This window comes from Cryptotermes secundus, unplaced genomic scaffold, assembly GCF_002891405.2.
Source record: "Cryptotermes secundus unplaced genomic scaffold, Csec_1.0 scaffold631, whole genome shotgun sequence".
Classification (NCBI taxonomy): domain Eukaryota; kingdom Metazoa; phylum Arthropoda; class Insecta; order Blattodea; family Kalotermitidae; genus Cryptotermes; species Cryptotermes secundus.
This window is the reverse complement of record NW_019742970.1, coordinates 422,604-436,772: the sequence shown is the minus strand read 5'-3', so window position 1 is coordinate 436,772 and position 14,169 is coordinate 422,604. Positions and strand designations below refer to the sequence as shown.

Sequence of the window (14,169 nt, the reverse complement as noted above, 5' to 3'; positions counted from 1 at the left end):
AATAATAATAATAATAGGTATAGTGATGCGAATTGTAGTACAAACTCCCCTTTTAAAACATGTGAAAACATTTTGCACTTAACAGTATTAGAAAATTTAAGCATGCTCCATTGCAATTCATGCCATTAATTAAAATAATGCTTTAAAAGTCACCTCATTTATACAGGAACTGCACTCGCCTATTCTTCTAGGAAGCAAACAAATGAATCACTTTTTGGTTGAATGCCGAATCTCTGCAATCATGTCCTTATGAATGCTAAGTACAGCCAGCGCCTTCAGACGTTTTTGACCCATTGTGTTCCTTAGATATGTCTTAACTCTCTTTAGAGCGCTGAAACAACGCTCGGATTCGGCGGTTGATATTGAAGTTGTAAGTACAATATCTGTCAGTTTGTGTATCTCCGACAGAGCGGCTTCCAGATTGTTCTCTCTTATTAAGGTCCAAAGTGGATGAAATGTGCATGAGGAAATGTATCTCTTATCTTTACCTGGACCCCGCTGTTCCCGCCACAAAACGCGGGAGCGCCATCATAGAATTGAGCAATTAGTTTTTGTTCAAGGTTGTATGGTTCTAATTCTTGTTTAAGTACTGATGCTAAACCTTCTAAAGTTCTATCCTGAATGTGAACAAAGGAAATGAATCTCTCAACAGAACCACTGCTATTGACATACCATAGCAGAATAACTAATTGGGACATGCATGACACACCTGAGGTTTCATCTGCCTGGACAGCTACATATTTTGCATTTTGAATTTCTTATTTGACCGTTTCCTTGTATACCGCATATATATAGTCCAGTAATTCGTCCTGAATTGTTTTCGACGTGTTTTTGACACAGTTGCACTATTTAAATGTTCACTTAGAATACTATCTAAAGCCGCTAGTTCCGACATGAGATCCAAAAGTATCCAGCGATTGTAAGAACTCTCGTGCTTTTCATGTCCCCGAAGAGGAGGTTCATGCGTTCCACAAAACTTTATACAATTAATTACCATATTTAATGTGTGTCTATTTTTATATACAAGTTCATTGTGACGCTGAACAGAAACCCTATAGTTATCATTTAATTATGTGAAAATATTGACAGAACCAAAAAGATTAACTTTTACATCATTTTCAATATGCCTTTGCAACGCTTTGCATTTTCTAACTCTTTCTAACAAATGTTTAAGGTCAGTTATACCTGTCACAGTCCAACTCGTTTCCCCACCAAACAATAAACACACAAAACAAAAAATTGATTTCTTTTCTTCACTTACAGTCAGCCATTTCTTCTTGTGAAACCAAGATAATGGAAACGTTCATTTCTGAGTCCTGCAGTTCTGATCAAGTTTGAAATCTGTTGGTTGATGCGCGCCAAGAGATTTACTTGTAATTTATCTTCTAAACTCAAAGTTGAGGACGGTGATTTCAGAAGGGCGTCCACCCTATTCATATTAATCACTAATTCTAATACGAATACAATATTAACTAAAACCTAATTTGGAAATTACACTTGAAAAACAACTTTAATTTAGGCATGCGCTAAAATTAATTTATTCCCGAACTTGTATCTTCTCCACTGCTCAAAACACAACTGAAAGACAGAATCTGAATGGTGTCTGAAAACCTACCCTGTGTCTATTCTTACAAAAAACGTGTTACTTAAGGCTGGAAGAATAGAGGTAAGTTCACAATGACATCTACACTCCACCGGGCCCTTTCAGCCTTGTGTATAGTGTTCTTTTTTATTGCGGGCTTGTCAAAACTAGCCCCAAGCATGACATTTCAAGTTGCATGCGATACTTAGAATCCCTGAAAGGTTCACTGAACTTAAGGTTGCTAATGATACACACAGTAAGGGCTGGGGGCACGCAGTAGGATAGTGGTTGAGGGGCTATGCCACAAGCCGGAGAGTCGCGGGTTCAAGTCCCAATGAGGTCATTGGATTTTTTCATTTGACCTAATCCTTCCAGCCGCACTATGGCCCTGGGGTAGACTCAGCCTCTAACAGAAATGAGTACCAGGAATTAATTAAATAATTTTCCTGGGGAGTAAAGCGCGGCCGGCGCATAAGGCTGACAACCTTACCGCCATCTTTGAGCCGATTGTCTAGATGGTCTAGATAGTGTGGGACCCTCAACGTCTCACAACCCTATGGGCCTTCACAGCCTGTTACAGTGATAGCTTTACTTTACTTTTTTTTTTACACACAGTAAGGGCTAGAGACGAGCTAGCCCCTGCGTTATTGTAACCGTACAAATAAGCTGTGATATGGCCAAGACATCACTATTGCATTTTCGTGTCTCCTTAATTACATCATGATAACGAGAAATATTAATATTTTGATACAAATTTGATCTCAATAAACAGAATAAAATATGAATGAATATGAAAAATCAATACAACAACAAAATCGGGTGGAGCTTGGCCCGTTTAGCCCCCAATGACGCATCGCCCATGGATTTCATAACGATGTTTAATTAGAATCTGCATACAAATTTCAGGATATAAAGATGCAGCAGGCCACACTGTGGCCACATTCAACATTTAAAACGTGAAATACCTCAAATTATTACAATACATATTAATAAACTTGATCTGTTATACATGTAAAAATTAATCATTGCTGTCAAATGCATTATACTCATGCACATTTACATAAATTAAATTAACAATATATTAAGATCAATACATCCTGGAGTACAAAATGTGATTTGATGTCTATACAGGACACTGGATTCCCAGATGAAAGGCTGAATGTCAGCTACGAAGAATGATAAATGGTTAAAAAATATTACATCCTATGTTGCATTGTTTGTATGGGCCTTTTATCTTACTATGGATAACATTTACTTTATTCCTGTTAACACACAAGTATTTTCAGTAGATCTAGTTGCTGTTACTCTTCAAAAAATATGTGAACTTCCTATTCATGATAATAAGTAAAAATATCCATCAGTACTGTACATTTTACAACCACTTCAAATGACAAGAAACACCTTCAGAAGTACCAGTAATAACATAAACTTCAACACATATGGATGAGAAAGGAATGAATAGTAAAACAGAACTGTACTTCTGCTTTCACTCTCACCTACAACAATCCTACAGCATGCAAATCCAGGCTAGTGAGAACTATTTCTGATTCCATAAAGTGCAGATCTTGTAATAAGCCTTGTCTGTTTCAGCATACTCGTAACACCGACTGTCAAGTTCTAAACAATTACAGACACATGATGAATACAGGCATGCAACTGAGGGCAAGTCAATTTATTTATTATACTGAGCATAATATTAGCGTACAAAAATACTTTCCAATTTTCATGATTTTGAACTAAATGGTCTCTCTCGCCATATATTTTGATATATGATGCAAAAGAAGACATTCTTTCTTGCATTTGCATACTGGCTGTGTTCCTAGCCCTGGCCACGGACTTGAGCATGAGAAGTGTGGCAAGAAGTAGCTGGACAGTGGTTGCAACAGTACAGTGGATGGAACTTGGGTGGAACAGAGAGGAAGAGTGATGCACTGTAACTAACGCCGCAATATAGCCCATTCACATTATACAATCCTAGTCTGTTAGTCAAATGGACCATACCCACTGTGCATCTACAGATAAAAATTCACACACACTATTTATATTCCATGTCTGAGGAGCTTCACAACTTGTACTCTTCTCCAAATACAATTAGAATGATCAAGTCAAGGAGGATGAGGTGGGCAGGTCATGTAGCACGAATGAGGGAGACAAGGAATGCATGTAGGATATTAGTGTGAAAGCCAAAAGGAAAGAGACTACAGGGAAGACCAAGGCGTCAGTGGATGGACAATATTAGAATGGATATTAGAGAGATAGGATGGGGTGGTATGGATTGGATAGATCTGGTTCAGGATAGGGACCGGTGGAGGGCTCTTGGGAACACGGTAATAGACCTTCAGGTCCCATAAAAAATGCTGGGAAATTCTTCAGTAGCTGCTGAATTGGCAGCTCCTTCAGAAGGGCTCATCTACATAAGTAAGTAAGTAAGTCACTACCGGTCTAAGTGCATGGGGAAACCCACCCCCTCAATATGGAAGTAAGTCACTATATGACTCTAACCTTGTTAAATCTGTAATGGTGCAGACCCGTGTACAAATTGCTTTCCACACTTCAAAGTGCGGGTATCAATCTACACTTCTGTCGAATACATTTATTTTTGTGAACAGTTCAAACACATGGAAATAAAACTGTGTCAACTACTGTTGTTAGAAGAATCATTTGAGACTTAATCCTGAGATACTATGATGCCCACAGAAAATTGAATAAAAAGCCCAAGTCAAAATCATTACTAAAACTGGTAACTGCAAAATGAGATTTGAGGCAATCACAGTAGTGATTATTAAGATCAGACTTCTGGGTTGTGATGCTGTGTTGTTTGGCAGACAAGTACCAAAGTTTCGATTTATTTATCGCTTTGTTTGCTCTACATTTTATGACAGTATTACGGTTTGTTCATGCAACATACCGCCTTCATCCTGAGGATGATGGCGAAAGACCTTTGCAATAAGAATACTGTTTGTGTGTTCTGTAAGCATTAGTGACAGAACCACTGAACAAGGTGGCAGAGCAAATTTTGAGACTGACTCCCTGAAAATAATTAATGCTCTGAATCAATTTTATTCTGATGCCAGTAGTCTGAGAGAGTTCTGATGATATCACTTCCTGTCTTCCATACATGAACCTTAGCTTTCATGCGCATGTCTTTCTGGTCCTGCATGTCTCTGATCAACTTATCCAACTGAAAGCCTTCACGTGGGAATACTAGATCCTTCTCTGAGAGACGCAAACATGGGCACAGATCATTTCTACCATCACCAACATAAGCAATTTGTGAAAATGTCACCCCTATAGATGCCCGCTCCTCAATGTACAGGTCCAAAATGTGACCCTTACATAGGTTCTTTGTACTTAGCTCACAAAAGTCTTGAAAGTGATACATTTCTATATTCAGACACCCATCTTTGTCATAGGAGGCAGGGTTTGTGAAAACCCTCTCAACAGCATGTGCAAGTGAAGAGGAACATAACCAGTCCTTAATGAACACAGAGTTGGCATCTGACACAATTATAACCTCCATATTCTGACTGTACAGAAACTGGATCAGTTCAGCCATTCCTGGGGTGGCAGGTGTGTGAATGACAGCATCATGAATCTCACTGTGAGTGACACCACTCTTATGCAGAAGGCGAAATATTTCTTGCATGTACGCAGTCCATCCATCTGTACGATGTAATTTCTTCACGTCATCAGTGATTTTATCACTCGATAAAAGTTTCTGCACAATTAAATCCGTATTATCATCAACTATTGTGTGGTCAAAATCAAACACCACCAATAAAGACTTCATCTGTAAAAGAAAATGTACAGATCCTAGAACAATGTTATGTTCATACAATTACTTATATTCCAAAGTCTGTTTTCATGCAGTAAATCAGCCTTCAAACATTTACAAATTCTGTGTGCTTAAAATTTATCATGAATATTCTTCAGACCAATGTTAGCCATCAGTAAGTTTTCAAGCTTATATCACACAATGTACTATCACACTTTACAAGAATAATGCATCACACACACTGTTAAATTTTAGTAAATAACATTACTGCCTACACTAGTTCCACACAGCCAAGCAAAACCATCACTTACGACAACTTAAGCCACATCATATTGCCTTTATCTGATCTCATTATCCTACAAGACTAGAAACCCCGAGACGAACTTCCGGCTAATTCTGTTACTATTGAAAAAATGGAATTCTTTTACAGGTGAACAGCAGGCATGCAACATCACAATATTTTCCTGGCTGTCAAATGTAAACTGCATCCCACTTCCATCTTCCTTAATCCAAGCAAACCCCCAGAGCAACTGAATAAAACCTTGGATTTTCAGTCTTGGAATTTGATTCGTAAACTTTAAAGAAAAAAAGCAGCATGTTTCTCACTGACTCAACTTCCTCTGCATGAATGAGGGCAGACACCAGGGGAATGAAGCACATAGAAAACATGCTTCCTCACAGCCTAGATAAATATGGTCAACCTCACCAAAAATGGCGTCATTTCCAACCCGCCTAAATATGGTCTTACTATGAATAATGTAATACTGCTGATTACACAAGGCTGTAATGCTACAAAACCCAGAAAGTGTTTGTATTCCCTCAACTATGCCATCTGACCTGACAAAATATAATAATCTGTAACCTACTACACTCACAATGGAATTCAATGAAATTAAAAAATCCCCTGGGTCAAAATATGACAGCAGGCCAAAACCGCATTCTGCACCAGCAAACTTATTACAATCAGATTAATTTAATGCAGTAGCTCACTCTGCACAATTCCTACACTACAAGTTCCATAACTGAGTAACCGAGATACATTCCCTAAATTCCCTACATCTTCCTCTTGCCACTGTGCCGACCGGCTCAGGTCCCCTCCGCCCCAACCAAAGCAGCCACTGGGAATCAATTGTTCTACCAGTACCAAGCTGCCGCTTTGTGACCCTGACCACTCTCCTCCATCAAGTGCGAAAGATGTGTCCCAGTCCTTAATTACAAGCGGGAATAGTTTTACCTGTCTTTTATTATTCAAAGTTTAGACCTACAGAACTCTGACACAGAGCTAATAAACAACCAAATCGCATATATCAGGATACTGTGAACATTGCATTATTATTCTAAAAACACTTCCACTGTGAAAAGATATTGCTAACAACACAATCTGCATACCTTACCCCTGTTCTTATAAACTGACGAAAGCAACCAACCAATGTTGCACACAAATGCAAGCCTATCGTACAATACATATAAACACAACAGCTTCGAGGATAGCCACTTTAACGTCAGCCGATGTCAGCTGGGTCAGCTGCATGACGTACTAATAAAACTCTTGGGTTGAATCTCATCACAGCATACTTGATTCTGCGCTTGCCTGTGTGCGTGTAATCCATAGGCGTTTTAAATGTTTGGCTGTCGGTTAGGGTATGCGGGATGGTGCTAAAAGTTTATTTGCTAATTCTCTCTAATAGTAGAGTTCTCTGTTCTGCCTCGTTCGAGAGCCAGTTGTCTTGTAACCGACGGCCAATACGCCCGACATCATCTTTAACAATTACTGTCATCGCAATTAGACAGTTAATGAATAACTATCGTTTGTTCTAATAACGAATCTGCAGCAAGATTTCCTACATTACATTCTTTGCCAACATCAGCCTATATAATCCGAATTTCATTTTTCTTACTTTATACGTGATTCACTACATGCTACAAGTTGACATTTTAAAGTTTTGCTGAATTAAAGCCGAACCACTTGAAAACAAGGGTGAAATTATTTATCCCACATACCTGCTCCTTATATATTCTTTACCGATCTAAGTTGGAACCATTTGACGAAAAACTGTTTAATTATATGCCAAAACGAGGAGACAGCCGGAATAGCGCAATCCCACATCCTGCCTCACTTTATTTTGGGGTGAAGCAAACAAAAAAAATATTTGGCAAAGGAGGTTACAGGTAAATGTATAACGTTTATCAGTCACAACAGCCAAGCAAATTATACAGCATTACATCGTCATAACTTTCTATCGGCAAGTTAACATCGTACCTCACAATATATCTACGATCCAAAAAACGAAAACTACAAATTTCACAAATTTATGGTCTTTTCCGGAATATGTATGCGCATATGTCGTACTAGATTTGATTGACGCGAATGCGCCTTTTTACATATTCCACAGGCATACGGCTTCTCACCAGTATGTGTACGTCTGTGCCTTGTTAGATCAACATTACATACGAAGCCTTTATTACATATATCACATATATATGGCTTCTCTCCTGTATGGGTCCGACGATGTCTAGCAAGATCTCCACTTTTCCTGAAACCCTTACTACATATATCACATATGTATGGTTTTTCTCCGGTATGAATCCGCATGTGTATTGTAAGATTTGCATGTCTTGAAAATACGTTTTTACAAATGTCACAGGTGTATGGATTCTCACCTGCATGGGTACGCCGGTGCCGCAACAGTTCTCCACAATTTGTAAATCCCTTGCCACACAGTTCACAAACATATGATTCTTCTCCCGTGTGGGCACAACAGTGTTTTGCGAGATTGCCACTTCTTATGAATCCCTTATTGCATATTTTGCAGTTGTAGGACCTCTTTTCTGCATGGGCACGGCGGTGCACACCTAGATTCATAGCCTGAGCAAATCCTTTATGGCATATATCACACTTGTAAGGCCCCTCGTCGATATGAGTTTTTATATGTCTGGAAAGACATACTCTACGAGAAAACTGTTCACTACATTCTGGGCATTTATAACAATTCACTCTTTGCTCCAAAAGAACATCAATCTTTCGCTTTCCATTTATGACTTCCACTATGGTGCCAGCCGTATGTTCACCTTCATTGGCCAAGAGTCCCATGCTGTAATATTATATAAAACAAAAGATTTACAGAGTAAATTAACCCTATGTTCAACACTGATAATGCTGGAACTTCCCAGCAATAAAGTAACTGGATATGGGCTGGGCAACCAGTGTCAGGATCACAGCAGGGTAAGGTTTGCAGACTACTTCATTACTACACAGAGATATTAGGTTTCCGGACTTTATCCATCGTCCTGGTTTTAAGATAACTAAGAAAAACATGTTTCAGAAACTGGATCTGTTTCCGTCCTCAGGTGAGGGAAAACACTGAAACACTGATTGAGGCTAGCTCTTTCTAAGGGACCCAACAGAATAGGTGTTTTCCCTCACCTGAGGATGGAAACAGATCCAGTTCCCGAAACGTCATGTTTTTCTTAGTTATCTTAAAACCAGGATGATGGATAAAGTCTGAAAAACAAATATCTCTGTGTGTTATACACCATCATCAGAATCCTATAGTAACTACTTACTTCAGTACTACTTTACTCTTATTAGCAAGACTATATACACCATCAAATGGTAGGAGAGCTGAATAATGAATTGAAAAGGATTTAGAAGCAGGTGGTAGTCATGACCTAATCAATGTACTATCCTGGCATTTACCTGGATGGACTGTGGAGGACCATGAAAATTTTCATTTTCAATATCTCATATCCAAGACAAAATCCTAACAGAGCCCCTTCAGAATGTGTGTACAGTGTTACCACTACAACATCCTGGTAGGTAGCAGGGGAAAGGATTTTGTCTTGACTGGCCATGGGGCCCACCTACCCTCCAATTCAGTTGACACAGGACTAACAGATTTAGAATGCAAAGCTAAACTCACCATCTAGTCCTGATGTTAAAAATATTTAGCACTTTACAGGTATTCCTCCACGTCTTTGTGACATGGCACTTAAGCACAAGAACAACTTTTCCTTTCTCCTTAATAACTTGTTACCATTACATAGCATGCTGTTCACATTATAGTACCAGTATCTATACTGTAAGCAACTTGCCATAACAAAGAATTCTCAATGCAATTAAGGTCACTGTCATCAAGTTCATTATGTTGAATGATCTGGTCACTGTTTGACCCGAGTGGTTACATGGAACTGAAATAGATGTTAAGGAAATTAATGAATGGTACAGATGATTTACACATAACCTTTGAAGATTTATTAACCTACAGAACAACTGGTTCCCAGGTCTTGATTCACAACACATACGTCCCAAATGGCATTTATATACATCTCTCCTTATGTCCAATGCTGTTTACTGGCTCAGTACCAATGTCTTGCAAACTGGGACCTACCATTTCACAGAGTTCATCACACAGTGATTATGAAAATATTCCTTATTATAAGAATCAGCTGATAACAAAAGAATAATTAAACAGTGGTCATAATAAGTAGCCCAGAGTCTTACATACTGATCTTGTTTTGTTTTATTTACCACTGTACATTGCATCAGTTACATACAATGTAATGGCACTCCCAATGATTTGCAGGGAACACCATCATTTTCACAATAAGCCATTTTCCTAAGTTCAGAAATTCTACAGATGAATAACCTCACCAACCAAACAATTTCGCAGTAAGACTGCAGACATGTATTAAGGTGTTGAGTTTGAATCTTGGCAGGGATACCAGCTAACCTGATCGAGACTTCTCATTGTCTTCCTCAGTCCCTCCAGGCACATATCACAACAGCACCTTGATTAATACATTCATTCATTTATATACATTCCATGGATCCTTACATGGCTGGAAGACCAGTGAATATAGAAACATGCCTGCTTTCTTCAAAATCCCTTACAATTAATCATTCAGGATAATACCATTTCACACTATTTAATCTAGATAATGGTAGAATAATGAAAATAAGCTGAAACACCTCAAGAGGGAAAATAAATTTGCATAATGTTGACCAATTTACTATTATCCCATATGGCTTCCCACAGACATGCTATGTCTAAATATTTCCATTTGTCATCAAATTAATTTATGTTTATACTCTTATTACCCTTACCATTTGATATGACAGGTGCTGATGCTCCAAGCATCATCATACAAACCTTAGTATGAAAAAGTAAAGACTTAGTGTAAAATTATCTACACTCACTTCTGCAGACACATTTCATGCTCCTCTACTGTTATTTCATCCTTGAACTCCTCCTTAAGAGCCCAAAATTCATCCTTCATCTCATTTTTAACAGGCGCAAACTCAACCTGGTATAAGAAAATCAATTATCATCATGTAACCAATTACCTCTCTATGAAGTAGCATTCTGAAAAAGTTATGACTGCAAAGATGATCCACAAACACATCTCAAAACCGGTACTCACAAGCACCATAATGTGAGCAAAATGTAATAGAATAAAACAGAGAAAACTGGGGCCCAATTGAATAATATCATATTACTCAGTTGTTCTCTATTAAACACTGCATTATGTAACTTAACAACACTGTTGGAATGTTTACTCACCGGTGGAAATGTTCTATTTTTTATCCTAATTAACTGATCTTAACTGAATGTATGCAAAAAATTCAAAGACCTCATTTGGAATATTGAAATATATGCCTCCTTATATACATCAAGAGATTTTTAACCAATTCCAGGGCATACAGAACAGATGCTTTACCACATAACTGGGTACTCCTGGGTAAATACTGACAGGCATGTCAATGTAGCATGAGTACGAGCCAGCAGATGCCCAAGTTATGTTGAGAACTCTGTATCTCATGGTATGACATCCCCATTTACAGAGTTATGTGCAGTGACCTCAGCGATAACCAATGTAGCAAGGGCTAGAAATGTGCTGACCAAAGATTGCTCATGGGTTCTGGGAATAAAAGTTGATACAAAGGAAGGGCCTGTTACCCCACTTGGCCATCTTAACCTGCCTGATGACACCCTTCACCTAATGGTAGTGCAGAGTGATAACTTTAATAACCACAAATTACAGATTATTTGATTATTCTATGATGCTACATCAGCTGAGATTACTTAATGACAGATGTGATATGGCTAGACAATCAGTAAGAGTGTTGAAAGTAGCAACCTACTTTCAGGTCCCATCTGGCACTTTCATGGTGAACCTGATAAGATACACCAAGCATTCAAACCTACACGACTGGTAGAGAGGTCAGAGTTTGAACTGCATACCTCCAAAATTCAAGCCATATTCATTACCACTGCGACAGTTCAGTCAGTAACAACAAACACTCATGTAAATGTAACTTACCTTCATCATATTTTCCATTATTGTAACATCACATTTTTCTTGTTTTACATCAATTAATGGATCATCATTAGGAGAATATAAAGGGGAAGTGCTGTCAAACGAATCAGGTTCCACTTTGAACATACCAATACTGTGCTATAAAAATTAAAAAGTTACATCATTTACTACAATATGGCATCTGTAAATGAATCAGGTTCCACTGTTTTAACACAAATTTACACAGTTGGATAACTCTATCTCTCTCCTTCTAATATATATATATATCAGCTGGTTCCTTTGCAATATGAAGACAATGGAAAAATCCACAAGTTACTCAAACTTCCAGACTAAAAAACATATAGTGATTCAGAGAATAAATTAAGCAAGAATATATAAATAGTGGTGATCAGACACAGCATTAAAATGTACATGTAACTAAGGTCTGCCTAGCCTGCCTGGATGATACAACAGGACTTAGGACATATTTTCTAGATTACATATTATGATGCATCTCAACTTCATTCATCCTCTCCTAATCAATGCGGATGTATCTCATAAAACAATTCTTTGTATGCTTAATGATTCTTCTTAAACTGCAAACTTCAAATGAGACAGGAAGATAACAATCAATGGTGAGCACATAAATTTTGGAGGAGTCAGTTCTGTTCTATTTCAATATACTACCTCAGAATTCACCTAGAGAAACTGTTGACATCACAAAAGTATATATATATATTTCAGAGTAGCTATTAAACCAGACAGAACACAAGGCTAGAATGTGAATGCTACACCAACCTCCTCTCTGGCTGGATGTGAAGGTCCTTTCCCTTGTGGACTAATGAGACAAGCTCCATTCTTTACAACTGGTTTATCTTTCTGTTTTGTTAAAACACAGTGAATATCGTCATTCACCCTTAAATGACATTCTTCAGTTGGCTGAATTTCTTCCTTCATTTGTAATACACTTTCTGCTTTCACAGTGATATGCTGCACTTCACTCTTCACTACAGTTAAATCACCCCAACTTGCAGCATTTAACTGAAAACCTGTCTTCACATCTGATTCAGCTCCTTGTTGAATACCAACAAAATTACAATTTTTGTTTAGACATATTCCATTAGTATCACAAATATTGTCCTGCTCGATTTTGATTACATCCATGCCAATCTGAAAAAAAAAAATTATAAAATAAGATCATATAATTTAACCTAAAAAGTTATACTCTATATTAAAACTGATATTGTCAATAAAAATTGATTTGTAAAACATAAATTATGAACAAGGCCAGACTTCCGCAACTTGCTTCTTCGCATAAACCGAAATGACAGATAAACCGACCCAGTAAATCTTTTAATCATTAACAACTGAAATGCACTGCAGTCTCTCCATATGCTCCATATCGTTCCATATGAACAAATGAACACAAGTAACATAACTTGTCTTCATTAGTCACTCCTCAGACATCGCACAGTTTAACGCTTCTGCCGTCATAGGATATCTAAGTGGCACTGACCAGTGATTCTGTTTAGTCGATTTCAATTGTTTCAACTACTCGATTGTCAGAAGCGGGCATGTTGTAAAACATTATAACTGCCTTGGGAATTTAGGTTCGCACGGTGGTGACTGTGACGAATTACTGTCAATTATGTTCTTCTGGGATGTGATGCCGTCAATTTTGATCGATGTTTATCAACGTTTCCGAGGAACATGCTCTCCATACTATGAAAAGTAATCATCTATGCAGAAGTGTGAATGCTGCTTTTTGTAAGTATATCTGACCATTTATTTATCTACCAATTTAATATGTCTATTTATCGAGCAATTTACCTATCTATTTAACTAATTATAGTCTGAAGCAATTTACGTCATGCTCATATACATAAGTAAGCCCTTACAAAATGTAGGGTGCTTGAGCAAAAACAGCCAAATAGATATTCTGGAGTTTTAGTCCAGGATCCACCTGAGCCAAGTCTTATTTACCTGAAAAAATACTGTCATCAGAACCATGAACAAAAGAATTAGTCTATGAAGAGTTGACACATAACTAAACAATTTCATGTAGCTGATTCCTTTTTGTGAAACTAATATTTGCTCAACTATTCAAGAAACTCCCAACATTTTATGTGATCCAAAAAGTTCATTAGTGCGTTCACATGAACACCCCCATGGTCCCTGAGGCAGATGAATGCAGTTCAGAACCTCCCATCCCATTTCTTTAAGATACACTTTTGCATCCCCCTATATATGCGTAGGTCTTCAAGACTGTGTCTTTTTCCTACCAAAAAATGTGTGTGCACTTATCTTCGTCCCATACGTGTGTGTGTGTGTGTATGTGTGTCACTCCCTGCCCATCTCATCTTAATCTGAGCATTCTAATGAGATGTGCCAAGGTGACAAAACTGTGAGGCTTCTCCATAAGCAACTGCCTCCGGTCTCCTCCTACTGCATTCCTGTGAAGTCCAAATGTTCTCAATCTTCCCTTCTCAAACAGCTTCAGTGCATGCCTCTCCCG

At 38.0% G+C, this 14,169-nt stretch overlaps 3 protein-coding genes across 10 annotated transcripts in view; 1 reads left to right on the top strand and 2 right to left on the bottom strand.

Moving 5' to 3' along the window:
- Window positions 1-4,622: 4,622 nt before the first annotated feature.
- LOC111873564 (probable phosphatase phospho1) lies at window positions 4,623-5,228 on the bottom strand. The gene has a single exon (XM_023868400.1). The coding sequence runs from the start codon at window positions 5,226-5,228 to the stop codon at window positions 4,623-4,625; it is 606 nt and encodes a 201-aa protein (XP_023724168.1).
- A 21-nt stretch (window positions 5,229-5,249) lies between these two features.
- The window catches only part of LOC117282026 (putative zinc finger protein 286B), a 57,762-nt gene continuing 48,842 nt past the window's right edge, over window positions 5,250-14,169 (bottom strand). For 2 of the 6 annotated variants that reach the window (XM_023868373.2, XM_023868374.2), the window contains exons 2-5: window positions 12,453-12,824; window positions 11,679-11,813; window positions 10,555-10,661; window positions 7,364-8,449 (exon numbers count right to left, since the gene is read on the bottom strand). In XM_023868373.2, the coding sequence (XP_023724141.1) occupies window positions 7,660-8,449; window positions 10,555-10,661; window positions 11,679-11,813; window positions 12,453-12,818 (1,398 nt within the window). In that variant the 5' untranslated portion in view covers window positions 12,819-12,824 and the 3' untranslated portion in view covers window positions 7,364-7,659. Of the gene's footprint in view, window positions 5,373-7,363; window positions 8,450-10,554; window positions 10,662-11,678; window positions 11,814-12,452; window positions 12,825-12,947; window positions 13,155-14,169 lie in introns of those variants that run through there. The other 4 variants (XM_023868375.1, XM_023868371.2, XM_023868372.2 and 1 more) reach the window with 4 other exon arrangements.
- The window catches only part of LOC111873563 (metabotropic glutamate receptor 3), a 36,584-nt gene continuing 35,679 nt past the window's right edge, over window positions 13,265-14,169 (top strand). Inside the window, exon 1 of one of the 3 annotated variants that reach the window (XM_023868365.2) lies at window positions 13,265-13,421. In XM_023868365.2, coding sequence (XP_023724133.1) covers window positions 13,396-13,421 — 26 coding nt within the window. In that variant the 5' untranslated portion in view covers window positions 13,265-13,395. The remainder of the gene's footprint in view (window positions 13,422-14,169) is intronic. The other 2 variants (XM_023868364.2, XM_023868366.2) reach the window with 2 other exon arrangements.

What these genes read in the sequence shown, in the direction of transcription:
- LOC111873564 (XM_023868400.1), bottom strand. Translation starts at nt 5,228, where the DNA reads ATGCAAGAAATATTTCGCCTTCTGCATAAGAGTGGTGTCACTCACAGT.